We start from the raw sequence: 23,369 nt of genomic DNA on the forward strand, positions 1-23,369 counted from the left end.
GCAGCACTAGAACACGTTGAATGAAGCCCAAATACAGCACATACTGTACTGAAGTTTTTGTGAGGAATTGATGATCCAACTTGTGATTGTCAGTTGGAGGGCTTTGGTGGACATTAAGAACCAAACATGCCTCAGATATACAACATTTGCCACACTAGTGCTTCACAGTTCAGTTACTAATGACAACTTTTAATGTATTTTTTTGGTTTACTGACAAAGTAGTACTTCCAACCTGACAATCATGTACATAACGTGCAGTAGTCCATCCACAGGAGTGTATTGATTTGTGTGCATGTTCACTTCGAAGCTTTCAACGATCAGCAAAAAGGAAACCGTCAACATTACCCATCCTATTTTACACTTTCTGCCTCGTACTGCCGCTATTGCTTTGATAAAATGACTGTTCCCCTGATGGGACTTTCCTTATTGTAGTTTTGTTCTCGTATAACATGTCCAGTAAAAAATACACACGGTTTATGCTTTAAGTCAGTTTATGAGGCACTCTAGTAGCACTCTCAAAAGTAAGATCCATATGGAGAAGTTGAAATTGAAAAGCACTCCTTTACACAACTTACTTTCATTCAGTCCTGTCAGTATTCTACAACAGAAGAAGTTCAGGTTAAAATTGTTGTTGTTCTTCAGCTTTAGAGTTAAGATCAAGGTCTGAACTTTGTTGAGATGTGGCACCATCATTGGCCCCTATACATTCTGCTGAATACAGCAGAATATATATATATTTAAACATACTGTGCTTCTTCAACACAAACACACACCCATACACACAAACACCTGACCCACTTTCCCAAACACACAGACATACATGCTCAGAATCTACACATTAGCAATTAAGTATTAACAACAAAAAGTCCACAACATAGAGTCAATGCCATACCAACACTAGACAATCAGCCCATTGAGTAACAGGAATCATTGAAAGGAAGATGGAGTCAATGAAGATGTTGTAAATGTTTCAAAACTTCCTGGTTCAGCTCAGTTAATACGTTCTCCTTCAAACGTGTTTTTTGGTTTGTGTTGCGTGGTGGTGTTCTTCCCATTTTAATCTTTGAAAAGCTTCTTTGTGCTCCTGAAATGAAATACCTCAGCATCCCTTTTTGCACAGACCTGCTATGACACTCACCAGTTCCACATCCACTCAAGATGTATTCCTCCAGCTAGCATACATCATACACATGTAGGCTACCACCGTATTGCGGAACTCATTTGATAACATCACACAAAGTCTGAGAGCTGCATAGCAGCAGACCCCAGCTTGTCAGTCAAGGTTTTGTGGTTTGACTGTAAGGCTAATTAGTTAGTTAGTTAGTTAGTAAGACTAACTAGTTATTTAGTTAGTAAGAGAGTTAGTTAGTAACTACTCCTTATTCCTCCGGGCACCCTGTAGTTTTTTATAGTAGTTCTCCTGTCCAGTCTTGTTTTGAAATTGAACTAGGGTGGTCTTGCGTTGTAAAGTGGACTCTCGGCTTCGCCCGTCATGGAGGACCTCGGTGTGAGGAAGAGGCGGAGAGTGGAGCACTTCCTGGTCGCCGTCACCAGTGGAGGAGCAGGGCGAGATGGTCTGGTGCGGCCGGAAGCTGCCTCGAGCAGCGCTGCGGTTCAGGTTGTTTAGCTCGTAGGCGTCGCGAGGGTCGCTACCATCGGATGCGTCTCTCCACTTCCAGGGATTCCCATTGCCAGAGGAGGGCTGGGGGGCAGTGTGCACCACAGGGTGGTGGGGGGCGTGGGCGTCTACCGTGATAATGGCCGAATTGCGCTGGGCCTCCAAGGGCGGGCGGTAGTGGGGCGAGTCGGCGCTGGCCGTAGAGGAGGTGCAGGAGGAGGTGGAGGTGGTCTCGGAGGACTTGGGTGTGTCCCCCGAGGAGGAGGACTGGAGGAGGCCCTGCTGTTTGGACATTGCGATCACCTGCATGATGCGTGGCTGGTTAGGAGCCCCCCGAAGAGACCCGCTGCCACTGCTCTTCTCCGTGATGGACAGCCACTTGGCGCGGGTCAATGCGCTCTTGGGCGACACCGGCGGCGGACCTGTCTCTGGGATGTGGGGGGGTCTGGGGGTTGCCACCACCCTCACACCCCCCGGAGGTCCCACACTTATGGGGATTTGGCCGGTGGAAGCTCCACTGTTGGACTGCACCATAGATGGGTATAACGAGGCCTGTGGCCCCCCGTCCTCAGACACTTCCTCTTCCCCTTCGGAGCCCTCCTCACTGGCCTCCCGCTCTGCCTCATCTCTGAGACTCAGACCCCGCATCTCCATGGACTTCTGCTTCCACTCTGTCACCAGCTGCTGTGAGCGCATGGGGTCCATGGGCACCTGCACAGCCTTGAGCCTCCTCTTTACAGGCTGGGTGGGCTGCATCATGGAATCGTCGGGGGCCCCATTAGTGCCCATGCCCCCGTTCGCATTCATGCTAGCTCTGGGCAGCGTGTTGCTGAAGGTCACCATGGTCTGCTGACCCATGGGGCTGCGGGGTGCCAGGAGCTCCACGTCCACGCTGGCCCTCTTCAGGCTGCCCATGGAGGCTTTCTCGCGCTGCAGCGGACGCCCCATGCCTTCCAGCCGGTCCAGGGAGGGGGGCGCAGCGATCTCGTCAGCGCTCTCCGACGCTGAAGCTACACCTTTGTTGTAGACTGAATCGTGGCCCCGCTGGGTCAGAGCTCGTAGGGCGTCCTCCTTCTGGGGGGGCGGAGCTGGCTTGATGATGATGTCGTCGGAGGACCTGAAGTTGCCAACGGCGTGGAAAGCCTGGAAGAGAAGAAGAGAAGGTCTTGGTCGTCTGAAACTCCTCTCTGGGTACTCAGTATAATAGTCCCGTGGAAAGGCAATATCATTCACTCTCATTCGTCTGCCTGGGTATACTTCAACAGAACTGATGAGCTAGCTCTAACCCCCGCTCTCTATATCTCTGATAAGAGTGAGAGAACACAGGGACAAAGAGGAAATGAGAGAGGGAAAGAGATACAAGACAGAAAAGAGCTATGAGAAAGAAGGACATAAGAGTGAAAGAGCATGATAAGACAAATGGGTATGTAGAGTAGACCCTCCCATAGAAAGACAGAACGTCATGGAACAACACCTCCAGAATCTGTTCAAATAATCACCATTCAGGTGAAGGATGGAAAGACCGTATCTAAAATGGAGAGACAGAGGCAGAGAGAGGGAGAGAGAGGCAGAGAGAGAGAGAGGCAGAGAGAGGCAGAGAGAGAGAGAGAGGCAGAGAGAGGCAGAGAGAGGCAGAGAGAGAGAGAGGCAGAGAGAGGCAGAGAGAGGCAGAGAGAGAGAGAGAGGCAGAGAGAGGCAGAGAGAGGCAGAGAGAGAGAGAGAGGCAGAGAGAGGCAGAGAGAGGCAGAGAGAGAGAGAGAGGCAGAGAGAGAGAGAGAGGCAGAGAGAGAGAGAGAGGCAGAGAGAGGCAGAGAGAGGCAGAGAGAGGCAGAGAGAGAGAGAGAGACAGAGAGAGGCAGAGGCAGAGAGAGGCAGAGAGAGGCAGAGAGAGACAGAGGCAGAGAGAGGCAGAGAGAGGCAGAGAGAGAGAGAGAGGCAGAGGCAGAGAGGCAGAGAGAGGCAGAGGCAGAGAGAGGCAGAGGCAGAGAGAGACAGAGGCAGAGAGAGGCAGAGAGAGAGAGAGAGAGAGGCAGAGAGAGGCAGAGAAAGAGAGAGAGGCAGAGAGAGGCAGAGAGAGGCAGAGAGAGAGAGAGAGATATGATGGGTATGAAAGTGAACTCCATCCCGTCCTGAGGACAGTCTAATGATAGCAGAAAGCAAATGAGGGCGGGAGGAGTCAGAAACTTTAATGAGAGCAGGAGGAGTCAGAAACTTGAATGAGAGTGGGAGGAGTCAGAAACTTTAATGAGAGTGGGAGGAGTTAGAAACTTTAATGAGAGCAGGAAGAGTCAGAAACTTGAATGAGAGTGGGAGGAGTCAGAAACTTTAATGAGAGTGGGAGGAGTTAGAAACTTTAATGAGAGCAGGAGGAGTCAGAAACTTGAATGAGAGTGGGAGGAGTCAGAAACTTAAATGAGAGCGGGAGTATTCAGAAACTTTAATGAGAGCAGTAATCTAGAGATATCAAAGAGCCTAGCGTTAAACGGCAGGTATGCCATTTAAGTGGGGGAGGGAGAGATGGTATGCAGTACAGTTTGATTGGCTAAAATCCTACACCAGTGTCTGGCAAATAACACTGTCCTCTCCTGTGCTCAAATCAAAATCAAATCAAATTTATTTATATAGCCCTTCGTACATCAGCTGATATCTCAAAGTGCTGTACAGAAACCCAGCCTAAAACCCCAAACAGCAAGCAATGCAGGTGTAGAAGCACGCCTCGAATTAAATCACAGAACGGCTACTATAGAAGTAGTAGGTAGACTTCCCTCACATCTACCTTTCAGAAATATATGCGCACATGAATAGCCCTTTGTATATCAGCTTAGGTAGAATCCTTAAATTCCTTATTCCTAAATGTTTTAATCACCTGTCAATCCTGCCCTGCAGATAAAAAAAAAAACATTTACAGAAATAAATAGTCATTTGCATCATCACGATCAAACATATAAATGTTATATATATTATAGAAGTCAAGATAGATTTCAATGGAAGTCAGGTCATACCAGGTAGGCAGCGATGCCGGCCCCTATGAGGAAGCCCACATAGACGTCGATGGGGTGGCTGCGGTGCTGGGTGATCTGGGTCAGTCCGGTTAGTGCCGCAGCGATGGCAAACGCAAACACCAACACTGGCTTTAGCAGCTTGGTGCTGTCTGAGATGGTTGAGTTGAAGTACATCTGCAAGAAGAGAGAAATGGAGAAAATAAATGGTGAGATATTACAAAAGAAAAACTCAATACATTTCATTCATCTATGAAGATGATGTACAGTTACATTTGGTTTCTGCTTATAAACTGCATTATGACATGCCTTGTTAACTATTAATAACCTGAACAGGCTTCTACACGTTTTCACTTTATTCAATCCACATAATTTAAGCTCTGTGATAATATTTTAAGCGGTTTATAAGCAAACCTTTCTATTTAAGAGTTACCAAATATATATGTGGGAAAACCCAGTGTGTTTGGCACAGTACGCTAAGCTCTTCCTTAAAATAAACAGTGGGGACAGATTTGCCCCAAGGATTTGTGCATTGAGAATCTGGTGTGACTACTTTGGCTACGATACCATTTATATTCACAAGCAATTTTAGCCCAATGTCCTAATTTGTGGCTTATCAAATTCTATTGTACTTGACCTGCCACTGAACAAAGCATTAAAAAGAGCCAAAGACAATATCTGGGGGGACGTTTGCTTATCAATACTTCAACAGCGTTCTCTGCACATTTAATCAATAAACTAGATTATCATGTTCTGTCGCAGTTTGGGTTTTCAGTTGACTTAAAGCGACAGACTTTTTTTTCTCTCCAGTTGAGTCATGCTGGCCAATAGAGAAACACTGCCTCAGCAAATTTCACCTGGCCCAAGCAATACAGTCTAGGCAATAACCCTGCTCTGAACTGAAAATGTTAGAGGAAATGTTACTGATAGTCTGTAGAGCATTTACAGATGGACTATCCAAATAAAGTTTTACCGATGCCACTGATTACTAGCTTCCTGACTGTGTATTCGTCCCAGGAGGTGTACTTACTGATATGTACACAGCAGCAAATGCAGACAGGGTTGCATGCTGGGAGGGAAAGGTTTTCCTGTCAAGAAACAGAAAATGTGTTAGCCTTGAGACGAAATGCTAGAAAAGCAGAAAGACAGACACCGTATGTCACACAGCTTTGATCATAACTTGAAAGGGGAGAGAACAGCGCCAGTGTGGCGTAACGAATAAAGATCACACCTGCACATTGCTACAATGCAGGTTAGTGTTGGGGTGTTGTGTGCTATATCTGTCTAAACATACCTCCCTGTTTATCTGTCTATGACTGGCCAAAATGGTGTCCTTACTAATGCCACCTTTATAATCCCTTAGCCTACCTAAGACTGAATAAGAATGGATAATCTACTTGAAAGCAACATGGAGGAAAGTACAACTTTGGCTTTCACCTACTTTGGCTTTCACCTACCCAGTCAGTTTAGATCAGTGGTCCAGAGAGGAAGAAAACATGAAAATGTGTTTTTTTCAGGAGTATTAGGACACATCCCCCACCAGAGAAAATAAGATGGTCTGTCCAAGGCTGCATTCCAATACTTTGAAATTATTTTCTGTCCTCATCTCCACTGAACCAATGAATCAGTATTCCTTTAAGGTTCATGTTTTGCTCTGTAAGTGTAACTGAATGTACAAGTAGTTGATCTTAAGTAAACAATGTCCTTGAAAACCCATTAAATTCATATTCACCCTTCATTTTTTTAGCTTCTCTTTTTCCCTTGCTGTGTTTAGTTTGCCTCATGAGATGTGGACACACAAGAGCTATAGTATCTTCCCATAACCACTCTAGCAACCACTCTAGCAATATTGGAACAGAACCTTAATTCTTCCTGGTTCAGGTGATTGTGGCCAGGGAAATAATTGCTGTATTTTGAATGGTACTGTAATTTCATCCCACACAATCTGTGCTGTACTGTATTTTTAGATCGCTAAAAACGTTTTGACCACTAGTGGGTGCATGGTATTGTTGTTTCTGGCTCATTAACATATTTTGAGGCTTGTCTTGTATGAGGCTATATTTGTTGCACCTGTTAGTGAGAGTGCTGTACAAAGTTAACCGGTGTGTGGTAGTTGTGTCCCTTCAAAGTGGGGAAAGGGGACAGATTAAACCTTTAATGGTTGCCAATGGTTTTGCCATGTAGTCTCTGTTAGAAGCATTTGTTAAGTGGAGCACCACATGTTTATTGATATGCTGTAATGTGCAAACACGTTACATAGCAGCCGACCTGCTTGCACCAATCCCATGTAATTACAGCAAAATACTGTGAAATACAAACCCCAATCATCCATCCATTCATTACGATTACGGTAGCATTTACTTTGTTACAGTATACTACAGTCAATTCTACAGTATTGTACTGGGTGTTATTACACACCACTTGCTTTGATACTGTATGGATTAGAGTAGGTGTACTGCATTATGAAATACAGCAACTGACTTTCCAATGAGCTGCCTGTAAATTACTGTCAAATTCAATACAGCCCCTTTACAGTGTATGTCATGTTATGTAATGCAGCTACCTGGCAGAGAGGATGGCGTGCTGGTCGTGGCTGGAGCAGATGTCCTTGGTGATGTAGGGGTTTTTGTCACATGCCACACCTGGCTGAGTGTAGTTGGGCTTACACACGGTCAGAAAGAAGGGGGAGTGATAGCCTGTGGCCAACTGGATCACATCAGTTACTAGAGCTGTGGCACACAGCCCAAACACATGGACGCCTAGAGAGACAGGGAGAAGGGGAGAGAGAGTAAGGGAGTGAAAAGGAGAGGAGGGTGAGTGAGAGAGCAGTGATGTAGGGAGAGAGGGAGAGCAGTGACGTGGGGGAGAGGGAGAGCAGTGATGTGGGGAGAGAGGGAGAGCAGTGATGTGGGGAGAGAGGGAGAGCAGTGACGTGGGGGAGAGGGAGAGCAGTGATGTGGGGAGAGAGGGAGAGCAGTGATGTGGGGGGAGAGCAGTGATGTGGGGAGAGAGGGAGAGCAGTGATGTGGGGAGAGAGGGAGAGCAGTGATGTGGGGAGAGAGGGAGAGCAGTGATGTGGGGGGAGAGCAGTGATGTGGGGAGAGAGGGAGAGCAGTGATGTGAGGAGAGAGGGAGAGCAGTGACATGGGGGGAGAGCAGTGATGTGGGGAGAGAGGGAGAGCAGTGATGTGGGGAGAGAGGGAGAGCAGTGATGTGGGGAGAGAGGGAGAGCAGTGATGTGGGGGGAGAGCAGTGATGTGGGAGAGAGGGAAAGCAGTGATGTGGGGAGAGAGGGAGAGCAGTAATGTGGGGGGAGAGGGAGAGCAGTGATGTGGGGAGAGAGGGAGAGCAGTGATGTGGGGAGAGAGGGAGAGCAGTGATGTGGGGGGAGAGCAGTGATGTGGGGAGAGGGAGAGCAGTGACATGGGAGAAAGGGAGAGGGAGAGCAGTGACATGGGAGAAAGGGAGAGGGAGAGCAGTGACGTGGGGAGAGGGAGAGCAGTGACATGGGGAGAGGGAGAGCAGTGACATGGGGAGAGGGAGAGCAGTGACGTGGGGAGAGGGAGAACAGTGACATGGGGAGAGGGAGAGCAGTGACATGGGGGAAAGGGATAGCAGTGACATGGGAGAAAGGGAGAGCAGTGACGTGGGGAGAGTGAGAGCAGTGACATGGGGAGAGGGAGAGCAGTGACATGGGGAGCAGGAGAGCAGTGACATGGGGAGAGCGAAAGCAGTGACGTGGGGGAGGGAGAACAGTGACATGGGGAGAGGGAAAGCAGTGACATGGGGAGAGGGAGAGCAGTGACGTGGGGAGATAGGGAGAGCAGTGATGTGGGGGGAGAGGGAGAGCAGTGATGTGGGGAGAGAGGGAGAGCAGTGATGTGGGGAGAGAGGGAGAGCAGTGATGTGGGGGGAGAGCAGTGATGTGGGGAGAGGGAGAGCAGAGACATGGGAGAAAGGGAGAGGGAGAGCAGTGACATGGGAGAAAGGGAGAGGGAGAGCAGTGACGTGGGGAGAGGGAGAGCAGTGACATGGGGAGAGGGAGAGCAGTGACATGGGGAGAGGGAGAGCAGTGACGTGGGGAGAGGGAGAACAGTGACATGGGGAGAGGGAGAGCAGTGACATGGGGAGAGGGAGAGCAGTGACGTGGGGAGAGGGAGAACAGTGACATGGGGAGAGGGAGAGCAGTGACATGGGAGAAAGGGATAGCAGTGACATGGGAGAAAGGGAGAGCAGTGACGTGAGGAGAGGGAGAGCAGTGACATGGGGAGAGGGAGAGCAGTGACATGGGGAGCAGGAGAGCAGTGACATGGGGAGAGGGAGAGCAGTGACGTGGGGAGAGGGAGAACAGTGACATGGGGAGAGGGAGAGCAGTGACATGGGGAGAGAGGGAGAGCAGTGACATGGGGAGAGAGCGAAAGCAGTGATGTGGGGGGAGAGCAGTGATGTGGGGAGAGAGGGAGAGCAGTGATGTGGGGAGAGAGGGAGAGCAGTGATGTGGGGGGAGAGCAGTGATGTGGGGAGAGAGGGAGAGCAGTGATGTGGGGAGAGAGGGAGAGCAGTGATGTGGGGGGAGAGGGAGAGCAGTGATGTGGGGAGAGAGGGAGAGCAGTGATGTGGGGAGAGAGGGAGAGCAGTGATGTGGGGGGAGAGCAGTGATGTGGGGAGAGGGAGAGCAGTGACATGGGAGCAAGGGAGAAGGAGAGCAGTGACATGGGAGAAAGGGAGAGGGAGAGCAGTGACGTGGGGAGAGGGAGAGCAGTGACATGGGGAGAGGGAGAGCAGTGACGTGGGGAGAGGGAGAACAGTGACATGGGGAGAGGGAGAACAGTGACATGGGAAGAGGGAGAGCAGTGACATGGGAGAAAGGGATAGCAGTGACATGGGAGAAAGGGAGAGCAGTGACGTGGGGAGAGGGAGAGCAGTGACATGGGGAGAGGGAGAGCAGTGACATGGGGAGAGGTAGAGCAGTGACATGGGTTAGAGAGTGAAAGCAGTGACGTGGGGGAGGGAGAACAGTGACATGGGGAGAGGGAAAGCAGTGACATGGGGAGAGGGAAAGCAGTGAGTTGGGGAGAGGGAAAGCAATGAGTTGGGGAGAGGGAAAGCAGTTAGTTGGGGAAAGGGAAAGCAGTGACATGGGGAGAGAGGGAAAGCAGTGACATGGGGAGAGGGAAAGCAGTGACATGGGGAGAGGGAAAGCAGTGACATGGGGAGAGGGAAAGCAGTGAGTTGGGGAGAGGGAGAGCAGTGAAGACGAGAAAACAAGAAGGGGAAATAAAGAAAGAGTGAGTCATTGTCACACTGGAGAAATCCAGGAACAGGCCACATTCATTTGACACTGAGTGGAACCATACCTACGAAGCGCACCGTTCGCCGTAGGAAGGAGTTAAAGTTGCACCCGCCGGCGTTGATGCTGCCCTCCACCCCAGGGCGGATCTTAAGGTGTGACTGCATGCAGTAGACCAGGCCCTCCCCTATCATTATCTGACCAGATGACAACACACAGTCAGAGATATAAAAACATTTAATGACCACGTACTAGTCGACACATTTCTACTTGACAATCATGCTCAACCCTAGAGAGAATGGGCTATTTGAGAAAACAATATTTGGTTTGTGGTTTTGAGAAATGTTTGTCTCATGTTCTGTGGTCTGATTTGAATGTAGGCCTATATGCATATTCACGGCTATATTATGGTGTAGTTTGAACGGTTTACATTTCAGACATTTAGCAGACACTCTAGAGCAACTTACATGAGTAATTAGGGTTAAGTGCCTTGCTAAAGGGCACATTGACAGATTTTGCACCTAGTCAGCTCAGTGATTCGAACCAGCAACCTTTCGGTTACTGACCCAACGCTCTTAACCACTAGGCTTTCTACCGCTGGTTTCAATGCCTTCATACATTCTACACTATTGAGTTTTTATGGCATGAGTACATGCAGTTTGAGTGTATAATGGCTTCATTATACATAGAGTGTATCACATAGGCCATTGTTTCCTACCTCCAGTCCTCCAGCAACCCCAATGGTACATATTGTTGTTGTGGCCCCAGACAAGCACACTAAATTGTACTTGTCAACTAATCATCAAACCCTTGACAAGTTAAATCAGGTTTTTTAGTCCAGGGCTACAACAAAAATGTGTGCTGTTGGGGGTACTTGAGGGAAACACTGACATAGGCCAAACGTGGGTATGTTTATAGGGCTTCTCGTGCGTGCGTGTGTGTGTGTGTGCCTGCACTCGTGCAAGTGTGTTTAGAGGGGTGTCCTCACCGAGGCGGCCGGCCCAGCGAAGGCCAGGCTGAGCAGCATGAGTAGAGGGATGAGCTCGTCTCCACCGTCCACGTAGGGCATGCTCAGCGTGCGGTCATGGCAACGGAAACCCACCTGGGCCGGGTGGAGCAGGTCCGTCAGCTCCAAGAAGTAGAGCGACACCATAAAAGAAGCCACAATGGGCAGCTGGGAAACAGGACGTTGAAGTGTATGTCAAAGGTTGTTGTCAGACTTGTCACTTTATTAGCTACTATTAACCCTAACCGTGAATATTCTATACAGAACTTCTGCCTCTCGCTCTTTGCGTATGCAACTTGTCTGAAAGTAGTTGAGATGAGTTGAACAATTGACAAACAAACACGGACCATCATGAATGCGTATTCGTTTTCATCTGTTTACATAGTCTCTATGTGGCCACAACCTTCCCTATGAAGTCCTATCAGATCAGAGGTAATGAAGGATAGAAAACAAGGTATTTTAAGACTACTGGGACGCATCTACAATGGTTGCATATAGATAGTTACTAATTCAATGTCTATGAATGAGGCTCAGACTGTTTAAAAGATGTGAGCTGAAATGATACGAAAGCAGCTCATCCTCAGCTACAGGTCATCCAGATGTGTTTTCTCTCACTTCAGCTGCAGCATATTGATTCATAATCATCCACCCAAGAGAAAGGCAAAGCACAAGACAAATATCTGGTGTTTGCGAGTTCATTCATTCATTCACACACTCATTCATTCAGATACAACCAAAGATTATCACCGTAACATGTTAAATAACACAGTTCCTCAAAATATGCAATTATCATAATGTTTATATATCTACCCACCTCTACAAAATAGAAGCAAGGCAACAACGTCAAGCTGTCTTTGGGTTGTGTCTTCTTGGGCTTTGGGTCTCTTGTAGTCATCATTGTGACGTCTGTGGACAAACCTGAAAGAACGCATAGTTGAAGTTCTAATAAAATAATAGTACTGAATGAGCTCAGTGACATCTCTTTTCTATTTTAATATGAACATTTTTTGACATGTATTTATTTATTAATGTATGTATTTATTTAATCCATTAAAATGGAAAACAGATGGTCCTGATGATAAATGGTAAAACATGTTAATGTTCGTGATAATGAATGACATGTCAAAACTCCTGGGGTGCACAACTCAAACTCAAGTAAGTTCCGGAGTATTGCTGGTTTTTGTTTCTGTCTGGTATTTATTGATCAATTAATCTTACTGGTCAGCTGGAGAGTGCACACACCTTGTTCCAGATATAAATCAGTCACTGGTTAAAAGCCCAAAACCAACAGGATAATCAGCAGCCAACAATAATCTATATTCATTGCTTGAGCATATGGCTTACAGGTAATTATTATTATTAAATGTAACCTTTATTTAACTAGGCAAGTCAATTAAGAACAAATTCTTATTTACAATGAAGGCCTACCCCGGCCAAACCCGGACGACACTGGGCCAATTGTGTGCCGACCTATGGGACTCCCAATCACAGATTCAAACCAGGGACTGTAGTGACGCCTCTTGCAATGAGATGCAGTGCCTTAGACCGCTGTGCCATTCGGGAGCCTACTTGTATAAACCAAATTTGCCAGTGAGAGGACACACATTGAAAGTGGTTGATTCATTATTATAGCCCACACATACCTTGATAGGGCTATTATGGGACTGACCCATACCTATGGAGAGGATAATGCCAAAGTAACTAGTGCTGACTTTGGCCCAACCACACACACAGCCAGCCTCCCTGGCACCCGAGCATACAGGTGAGAAGCCATGCCTGGAACAAGCTCTCTCTACTGGTACTGTAGCTCAAACTGTTAAGCTTCTCTGCTAGCTGCTATTCATGCTAACCAGCAGGAGATAACTTCAGGTGCTACATCTGTTTGGAAACGCACTGTTGTTAATACCCATCTCGATGTGGGTACTGATGAATAGCAAAATAATTATAGTGATTTTCTCATTTTCTCATCCAGTATGGGAATATTCACAAAACATAAGGCCATAGAGAGTGTATTGATTCAATAAAGTGATAACACAAAGTTTTCAAACCTCAACAGCAGTGTAATGTAGTTGTGGAAGTAGTTGTAGTTATTCCACCATATGTTGTGGAATATTGAGACATATCTTCTTATTTTGTTTTTCTTAGCCTTTATTTAACTAGGCAAGTCAGATAGGAACAAATTCTTATTTACAATGACGGCCTACCCCTGCCAAACCCTAACGACGACGCTGGGCCAATTGTTTGACGCTCTATCGGACGCTCTACTCACTCACGGCTGGTTGTGATACAGCCTGGAATAAAACCAGGGTCTCTAGTGATGCCTCTAGCACTGAGATGCAGTGCCTTAGACTGCTACGCCATTCGGGAGCCTCCAGTACATGGCGTGGGACATAGAGTCTTCTTGACATAAGACCACTTTGAGGCCTGAAAAGATCTGACTGACGTTGATATTTAAGGATCAAAATTGGAAAACCAAATACGAAATATTTTTAAATATAACCCCATCAATTTATCTAAATGGAATATGGAAATATGATGGTTTTATGGTGAATTACAGCTCCTGGGCAATGGTATTTTTTTAAAGCCACTGAATAAGGGCTATATAATACATTTATGAGTAATTTATAACACTAAAATAAACCGGGTGGTTCGAGCTCTGGATGCTGATTGGCTGAAAGCAGTGGTATAAGAAGTGGTATATGACCAATATACCGTGGCTAAGGGCTGTTCTTAAGCACGACGCAACGCGGAGTGCCTGGATACAGCCTTTAGCTGTGGTATATTGGCCATATACCAAAAACACCCAAGGCCATTATAAACTGGGTACCAACGTAATTAGAACAGTAAAAAGTTATTTTGTGTCATACCCGTGGTATACCCCTCCTGCTTTATTGTTTAAATAAGCACTGCACATTTACAAACGCTATTCTACGGATTGAATTGGGTATGCAGTGATATACAAACTTGCAATTGACAGAATGTAGCATTATGTACAGTGTAGACATCAATTATGAATGGTGTATGAATATGTTATGTAGTCCCAAAGAAAGTGCTTCCTTGAAAATATGTAGATGCTCCTTCGCTTGTGCATGGAAAATGCAAGTCCTTTGCTTGTGCAAAAAACACAAGTTGTTTGCTTGTGTAAGAAAAATGCAAGTCCTTTGCTTGTGTAAGAAAAATGCAAGTCCTTTGCTGGTCAGTGGTGTGTGTGTGTGTGTGTGTTTGTGTGTGTGTGTGTGTGTGTGTGTGTGTGTGTGTGTGTGTGTGTGTGTGTGTGTGTGTGTGTGTGTGTGTGTGTGTGTGTGTGTGTGTGTGTGTGTGTGTGTGTGTGTGTGTAACCTTCATTTAACTAGGCAAGTCAGTTAAGAACAAATTCTTATTTACAATGACGGCCTATCCAAGCCAAACCAAACCAAACCAAGCCAAAGACTGTGGGCCAATTGTGCGCTGCCCTATGGGACTCCAATCACGGCCGGATGTGATACAGCCTGGATTTGCACCAGGGACTGTAGTGACGCCTCTTGCACTGAGATGCAGTGCCTTAGACCGCTGCATCCATGCTTAAAAGGGTGCTAAAATGTTAAATATCGGTTATCGGTATCATTTTATTTTGGCAAAGAAAATATTGGATATCGGTATTGGCCAAAAATGTAATTTCGATGCATCACTAGTAATACTACTTAATTGATTATTAACTTCATAGATCATTAGGTAGAGACAGACAGACAGACAGACAGACAGACAGACATAAAAATACATGACCAAAAGTATGTGGACACCTGCTCATCGAACATTTCATTCCAAAATCATGGGCATTAATATGGAGTTGTTCCCACCTTTGCAGCTATAACAGCATCCACTCTTCTGGGAAGGCTTTCCAATAGATGTAGGAACATTTCAGCAGGGACTTTCTTACATTCAGCCACAAGAGCATTAGAGAGGTTGGAAACTAGGCCTGGGTGATTAGGCCTGGCTCGCAGTCGGCGTTCCAATTCATCCCAAAGGTGTTCGATGGGGTTGAGGTCAGGGCTCTGTGCAGGCCAGTCAAGTTCTTGCACACCGATCTCGACAAACCATTTCTGCATGGAACTCGCTTTGTGCACGGGGCATTGTCATGCTGAAACAGGAAAGGGCCTTCCCTAAACTGTTGCCAACTGTTTCCACAATGTTGGAAGCACAGAATTGTTCAGAATGTTCAGAATGGCGCTGGAGTGGATGGCTGCCGTTTTACGGGCTCCTAACCAACTGTGCTTTTTTGTTCGTTTTTTCACGTTGTTTGTAACTTATTTTTCTACTTATTTTGTACATAATGTTGCTGCTACCATCTCCTGTGATCAAATATAACTTATGGATATCAGGACAGCAATTACTCACCTCGAACTGGAAGAAGATTTTTTCTTTAACGAGTCCGACGCAAAGGATATACTGCTTTCTCGAGACCAGTCCCAAGTCCCTGTCATGTGCGTGAATAAAAAGGGGGCAGAGGTCGGGCTGCTTTCTGAGAATTCGTAGACGAGTGCCATCCGTTCTATTGGCCAAAGTGCAATCATTGGAAAATAAAATGGATGATCTACGATTAAGATTATCCTACCAACGGGATATTAAAAACTGTAATATCTTATGTTTCACAGAGTTGTGGATAAACGACGACATGGATAACATGGAGCTGGAAGGATTTTCCATGCATCGGCAGGACAGAGAAGCTATGCCTAGTAAAACGAGGGGCGGGGGTGTGTGTCTATTTGTCAATAACAACTCTACCAAGAGAGTTCTCATCTTTAATGCAGGCAAACATAAATCTGTTTTTCCTCATTTCAACCAGCATGTCACATGTGCAACCAGAGGGGAAAAAACGTGAGACTTTATCTTTACTCCACACACAGAGATACGTACAAAGCTCTCCCCAGCCCTCCATTTGGTACATCTGACCATAATTCTATCCTCCTGATTCCTGCTTACAATCAAAAGCAGGAAGTACCAGTGACTTATCTCAATACGGAAGTGGTCAGATGATTTGGATGCTATGCTACAGGACTGTTATGCTAGAACAGACTGGAATTTGTTCCGGGATTCATCCAATGCCCTCACTCATCGGCTTCATCAGTGTCGAGAGTTTTGAGTTCCTTGGGGTCTACATCACCAACGAACTATCATGGTCCAAACACACCAAAGCAGTCGTGAAGAGGGCACGACAACAACTTTTCCCCCTCAGGAGACTGAAAAGATATGGCATGAGTCCCCAGATCCTCAAAAAGTTATACAGCTGCACCTTAGAGAGCATCCTGACAGGTTGCATCACTGTCTGGTATGGCAACTGCTCGGCATCTGACCGTAAGGCACTACAGAGGGTAGTGCGTACAGCCCAGTACATCACTGAGGCCAAGCTTTCTGCCATCCAGGACCTATGTACTAGGCGGTGTCAGAGGAAAGACCCAAAAATTGTCAGACTCCAGTCACCCAAGTCACAGACTGTTCTCTCTGCTACCGCATGGCAAGCGGTACCGGAGCACCAAGTCTAGGACCAAAAGGCTCCTTAACAGCTTCTACCACCCACCAATTTGTTTTTTACACTGCTCCTACTCACTGTTTATTATCTATGCATAGTCAGTTACCTCGTACCTCGACTAACCTGTACCCCCGCACATTGACTCGGTACCGGTACCCCCCTGTACTGTATATAGCCTCATTATTGATATTTTATTGTGTTACATTTTACAATTTTTTACTTTAGTTTATTTGGTAAATATTTTCTTAACTCTTTCTTGAACTGCACTGTTGGTTAAGGGCTTGTAAGTAAGCATTTCACGGTAAGGTGACACCTACACCTGTTGTATTCTGCACATGAGACAAATACAGTTTGATTTGATTTGAATCATCTAGAATGTCATTGTGTGCTGTAGCGTTAAGATTTCCTTTAACTGGAACTAACGGGCCTAACTCGAACCATGAAAAACCGCCCCAGACCATTATTCGTCCTCCACCAAACTTTAAAGTTGGCACTGCGCATTGGGGCAGGTAGTGTTCTCCTGGCATCCGCCAAGCCCAGATTTGTCCGTCGGACTGCCAGATTGTGAATCGCGATTCATCACTCCAGAAAACACATCTCCAGCCAACGCTTGGCAGTGTACATGGTGATTTTAGGCTTGTGTGCGGCTGCTCGGTCATGGAAACCCATTTCATGAAGCTCCCGACTAATAGTTATTGTACTGATGTTGCTTCCAGAGGCAGTTTGGAACTCGGTAGTTAGGGTTGCAACCGAGAACAGATGATTTTTACGCACTACGCACTTCAGCACTCAGTGGTCCCGTTCAGTGAGCTTGTGTGGCTTACAACTTCGCGGCTGAGCTGTTGTTGCTCCTAGACGTTTCCATGTCACAATAACAGCACTTACAGTTGACAGGGGCAGCTCTGGCAGAGCAGAAATTTGACTAACTGACTTGTTGGAAAGGTGGCATCCTATGATGGTGCCACGTTAAGTCACTAAGCTCTTCAGTAAAGCCAATCTACTGCCAGTGTTTGTTTATGGAGATTGCATGGCTGTGTGCTCAATTTTTTATACAGGGCAATGGGTGTGGCTGAAATAGCTGAATCCACTCATTTGAAGGGGTGTCCATATACAGTGCCCTTGGAAAATATTCAGACCCTTTGACTTTTTCCACATTTTGTTACGTTACAGCCTTATTCAAACATGGATTCCGTTTTTTTAAATCCTCAGCCATCTACACACAATACCCCATGACGACAAAGCAAAAATAAGTTTAGAAATCTTTGCCAATGCATTAAAAATACAAAACATAAATACCTTGAGATGTTTCTACAACTTGATTGGAGTCCACCTGTGGTAAATTAAATTGATTGGACATGATTTGGAAAGGCACACACCTGTCTATATAAGGTCCCACAGTTGGCAGTGCATGTCAGTGTAAAAACCAAGCAAGGAAGTTGAAGGAATTGTCCGTAGAGCTCCAAGACAGGATTGTGTCGAGGCACAGATTTAGGGAAGGGTACCAAAAATATTCTGCAGCATTGAAGGTCCCCAAGAACACAGTGGCCTCCATCATTTTTAAATGGAAGAAGTTTGGAACCACCAAGACTCTTCCTAGAGCTGGCCAAACTGACCAATCAGGGGAAAGAAGGGCCTTGGTCAGGGAGGTGACCAAGAACCCGAGAGCTTTAGAGTTTCTCTGTGGAAATGGGAGAACCTTTCAGAATGTCAACAATCTCTGCAGCACTCCACCAATCAGGTGTTTATGGTAGAGTGGCCAGACGGAAGCCACTACTTGGTAAAAGGCACATCACAAACTGCTTGGAGTTTGCCAAAAGACACCTAAAGACTCTCAGACCATGAGAAACAAGATTCTCTGGTCTGATGAAACCAAGATGGAACTGTTTGTCCTAAATGCCAAGCGTCACGTCTGGATGAAACCTGGCACCATCCCTACAGTGAAACATGGTGGTGGCAGCATCATGCTGTGGGGATGTTTTGCAGGGGCAGGGACTGGGAGACAAGTCAGGATCGAGGCAAAGATGAACAGAGAAAATTACAGAGTGATCCTTGATGAAAACCTGCTCCAGAACACTCAGACTGCGGCGAAGGTTCACCTTCCAACAGGACAACGACCCTAAGCACACAACCAAGACAACACAGGAGTGGCTTTGGGACAAGTCTCTGAATGTCCTTGAGTGGCCCAGTCAGAGCCCGGACTTGAACCTGATCGAACATCTCTGGAGAGACCTGAAAATAGCTGTGCAGCAACGCTCCCCATCCAACCTGACAGAGCTTGAGAGAATCTGCAGAGAAGAATGGGAGAAACTCCTCAAACACAGGTGTGCCAAGCTTGTAGCGTCATACCCAAGAAGACTCAATGCTGTAATTGCTGCCAGAGGTGCTTCAACAAAGTACTGAGTAAAGGGTCTGAAGAATTATGTAAATTTATTATCAAAGTTTTTATTTTCAACAAATTAGCAAGAATTTAAATCCAGTTTAGAATAAGGTTGTAACGTAACAAAATGTGGAAAAAGTCCAGGGGTCTGAATCCTTTCCGAAGGAGCTGTACTTTTGTTTATATAGTGTAGTTAGTGCAGCAATAAAAATGGTTGAGTGTGTTGAAAGGGTAGGGGAGAATGGAAAGGGAGGGAGTGTCTTAAACAAGCTGAGGTCTGTCTATGTCTGTGGTCAGAGAACCAGCTTGACAGCCAGCGAGAGGGTTTGAATGGGGAGTATTTTTAATTAAACAGGGTGGATTAGAAAATGGCCATCCTCACTGGGTCTATTGTTGCACTCAAGTGGGAGTGAAGATGGTCCCTCAGTCTAGGACAGAAAGCGAGTCATTTTCACACGTCCTCCACACTGTTTGTGTGGAGTGCTGTGGGCAATGCTGGCCTTGCTCAAGAGAAAAACAACACTTTCTACACAATGGTGGGCACGCCTTTTGGAGGCTGAAATCAGGGTTTCCAACACCTTATTAGGCAGAAAGGAAAGAATGTAAATTAGGTTTGATTTTAAAGTATTGTTAAACATATGTTTTGGGGACAGTTCAAATCAACTTTTATTTGACACATGCTTCGTAACAACAGGTGTAGACCAACAGTGAAATGCTTATTTACGGGCTTTTCCCAACAATGCAGAGAGAAAATAAATAAAAAATTGTTTAAAAAAAAAGTGAAAATAGATATACTAATAATAACACAAGGAAAATAATTAAAAAACGAATAACACAAGGAATAAATTCTCGATGAGTAACAATAACCTGGCTATATACACAGAGTACCAGTACCGAGTCGATGTGCAGGGGCACAAGGTCATTGAGGTAGATATGTACATATAGGTAGGGATAAAGTGACTAGGCAACGGGATAGATAACAGCTGCATATGTGATGGGTCAAAAGAGATTAGTCCAAAAAGGGTCAATGCAGATATTCCGGGTAGCTATTGGTTAACTATTTAACAAACTATTTAGCAGTCTTATAGCTCGAACTGGAAGCAAATCAAATTTTATTTGTCACATACACGTGTTTAGCAGATGTTATTGCGGGTGTAGAGAAATGCTTGTGGGGTAGGAGCTTGGCCCCTGTGATGTTCCACCACACTCTTAGAAAAAAAGGTGCCATCTAGAACCTGAAAGGGTTCTTTGGCTGTCCCCAAAGGAGAACCCTTAGAATAACCCTTTTTGGTTCCAGATAGCACCCTTTCGGGTTCCATGTAGAATCTTTCCATAGATGGTTCTACATGGAACCCACAAGGGTTCTACCTGGAACCAAGAAATGGTTCTACCTGTGTTATCCTATGGGGACCTGTTTGGAACCCTTTTTTCTAAGAGTGCACCTACAACATACCAGTGTGTTGAGGTACACTGTTACTCTGCAATTTGACACTTGGTTTAATAAGAGGCAGGATTAGACTGATAAAGAGGATTAAGCCAGCTCAATGGTCCAAAATACACTAATTAAGTACTACAGTAATACTGCCTAACTGATTATTAACTTCGTAGATCAGTAGGCAGAGACAGACAGACAGACAGAGAGACAGGAAAACACAGGAAGACATTAACATATAGTTGGTGCAACAATAAAAATGGTTCCAAATGTATGTGTGCAGAAATGAGATCCTATGCGTGTTATAGAACGGGTGGTGCAAGCTATCAATTGAGAAAATTCAGAGATAAAACTGCGGCATTGATTTTTTATATTTTAATGTGTGCAAATTGTCAGCCATCCAAAACATAACGGGCGGTTTATGGCACAACGACAAAACGTGCTGCCTGGTATATGAATATAGGCAATAGCCTAGGATACCTCAAATCAATACGGGAATCGCATTATATATGAATCACTAGTTAGGACTATAACAACACATGGTTGAAAATAGCATGATCATGGATGATGATTGATTCACATACACTCAGAGAGAGCAACAATTAAAGCTTAGGCTATGCATATCACAATATTACGTTTTTTTTAAATCCATGAAGAAATGTAAAGCGTAACATCCGTGTAGGAGAATAATAAAGTCAAAAACTCACCTAGGCTATATCTATTAGCCTAATATATACATGCAAATAACAAATAGAAAATCAGCAAAAGTCGATTGATGACAGGTAGCACGAGGAATAGGTGTGATTGTAAAACTGTTCATATAATAAAACTATTACTGTACTCGAATTGCGCACAGTAGCTCCCTCAGTCATTTACTGTCAAATCGACTGCATCGCGTCTATAAAAAACACTGACAATGCACGTTTCATGGAATAAATAGTACACAGAGTTGTCTCACCTTAATTTGATAAATGGGAAATTCCTAATAAAATCCAATATCTTCTCTTTCCCCCGACCTTCAATGTTTCTCACAGCAACTCAGTCCATTTCACATTCTTCTTTCTGCTCACGTTTCTCACCGAGCGATCCCGAAGAAATTGTTTAGTAGCGCTGGTGCAGCTTTGGTGTGGAGTGAAAACGCACGATTTCCCCGACCTCGGGGGGCTTTTGACTTGGGCAAACCTGACGATTTAGCGAGAAACGCCGGTTCAAAGGGTTGCCTCGGATATTGTGGTCTTGCGTCTCGCCTTGACTAGATAGATGACAGATAACATTAAGAATTGATAACCTGTCTATTGACAACAGTGGTATTTCATCATAAGGAACTCGGGGCGAGCAATGATGCGTCTACTGCACAAATACATGAAAGCAGAAACGTGCAGGGGAGGGGTGTGTGTAGCCTTTTGTTTAGTGCATGTGTGTATGTTGCAGCATGTGAGTGGGTGTGAGAGAAAGACGGTTTCTCCCCCCAGCATAATTTAAAAGGACACATGGTGTCTGTCTGCCTTCATGCATGCTCTCTCTCACTCTCCCTTCTCTCTTTCTCAGTGCTTGACTTGGGCAGGAGCTCACCTGAGCAGAGTACTGGCACCTCAAATGTTCTACTGCTTGAGTTCCTGTTCCTCTTATAGAATGCTAGTTAAAAAGTATAGTGGAGCTCCTGCACCTAAATATACACATATACACAGGAAGCAAAATGAGTAGTGGCAGTAGCGTTGGACCAGTAATCTTTCTGCCCCTGAACAAGGCAGTTAACCCACTGCAAGCCCAGTAGGCGGTCATTGTGAATAAGAATTTGTCCTTAATGTACTTGCCTAGTTAAATAAAAAAAAGCTTTACACTCAAAGAACTTTGTTTGGGACCACAAACAGGCATCTGTGCAGCACGTCCATTTTTAAAGCTTCTCTCACTAATCAGGTAATTGCCAGAGACACTCACTGCCTTTCAATGAAAACTATCCTCCTATCACTACCCTCCTGGGTAGTGATAGCACCGCATGCTTCACAGCATGCTGCAAAGCATTGTCCACTGAAGCTGTGCTTGCCTTAGCCCAGAGTGCTTGCTTGGAAGAATATGATATAGGCCTACACTCTTTGAAAAAAGGTTCTATCTAGAGCATTAAAGGGTTCTTTGGCTAGGAAAACCCTTTGAAAAACCTGTTTTGGATCCATGTAGAACACTTCCCCCAGAGGGTTCTTCATGGTGATGTCTAGATGAGATAACGTTTTTGTCAAATTTGGCATCAACCCTAACCTTAACACTTTTCCTAACCTTAAACTAGTTCTCCTAGCCTGCTACGTTAATTCTCCTTGCTGCGCAAGTTCTCCTAAACTTGCTACGAAAAGTCAATTTTGACTAAAGCTGTATCCCTTCTAGACAAAACCGTTCTGCATGGAACCCAAAAGGGTTCTCCTATGGGGAAAGCCAAAGAAGCCTTTTGGGACCCTTTTTTCTAAGAGTGTACCAGCATTCTGTCCTTTACTATACACTGCCTGTGCCTGCAACACATTCCCCACAGTCCTGGTTTAGCTCCATGCTCCTTATTATACAGATATTATAAATGGGTGTTTTGTTTTACTACTATCTCTGTATAGTCAATCACTTCACATGCAAAGAATTAATAGTAGGCTATACCTTTTGAGAACACCTACCGATCTCTCCTGTAACTTCTGTGCAAATTTGTCCCTGGCAAGCTTAGCGTTATGACAGGAGCGAGCAGATGGAGTCTCACGGTCATAAATGACTAATAATACATGTGTCAGAAACTCAGCATAACACAGCACTCTATCATTCACATAACACTGGCTCTCCTACACGGGTTTAGACACAGGAGCAATGGCGGCACATTGTACCTGTGCCTGTGTGAGCAGGACCCAGAAACGGATCCAAATGTCATGTCTGGTGGTGTGTCATCCACTGCATCACTCTGCCTGCCTGCCAGCGTGAAAAGCCTCATATCTGCGCTGACACCCACGCTCAATGCAGACACAGGGAAATGCGTCACAGTGCAGTGGGGAATGGAGATGGTGTTTAAGAGTCATCATTCCGAGCCAGAGGACCTCTGTTCACTTAATGAAGAGGCTTTGCAATTTACAAAGGGGATGCAGTACAGTCTCTCTCTCACTCTCTCTCTCTCTCTCT

General features: G+C 45.5%; 2 protein-coding genes across 2 annotated transcripts in view; both read right to left on the minus strand.

Annotated features, from left to right (window-relative positions):
- LOC110491485 (uncharacterized) overlaps window positions 1-23,369 on the minus strand; it is a 446,987-nt gene that overhangs the window by 28,216 nt on the left and 395,402 nt on the right. The window lies entirely within an intron of this gene.
- LOC110531327 (phospholipid phosphatase-related protein type 3) lies at window positions 165-21,811 on the minus strand. The gene is made up of 8 exons (XM_036952630.2): window positions 21,187-21,811; window positions 11,728-11,831; window positions 10,896-11,081; window positions 9,975-10,104; window positions 7,181-7,376; window positions 5,648-5,705; window positions 4,621-4,794; window positions 165-2,761 (listed from the first exon to the last, which is right to left on the minus strand). Exons 2-8 carry the CDS (start codon window positions 11,809-11,811, stop codon window positions 1,373-1,375), a joined length of 2,217 nt encoding a protein of 738 aa, XP_036808525.1. The 5' UTR covers window positions 11,812-11,831; window positions 21,187-21,811; the 3' UTR covers window positions 165-1,372.

Source organism: Oncorhynchus mykiss, chromosome 1, assembly GCF_057628025.1.
Source record: "Oncorhynchus mykiss isolate SJ-2025 chromosome 1, ASM5762802v1, whole genome shotgun sequence".
Taxonomy (NCBI): Eukaryota; Metazoa; Chordata; class Actinopteri; order Salmoniformes; family Salmonidae; genus Oncorhynchus; species Oncorhynchus mykiss.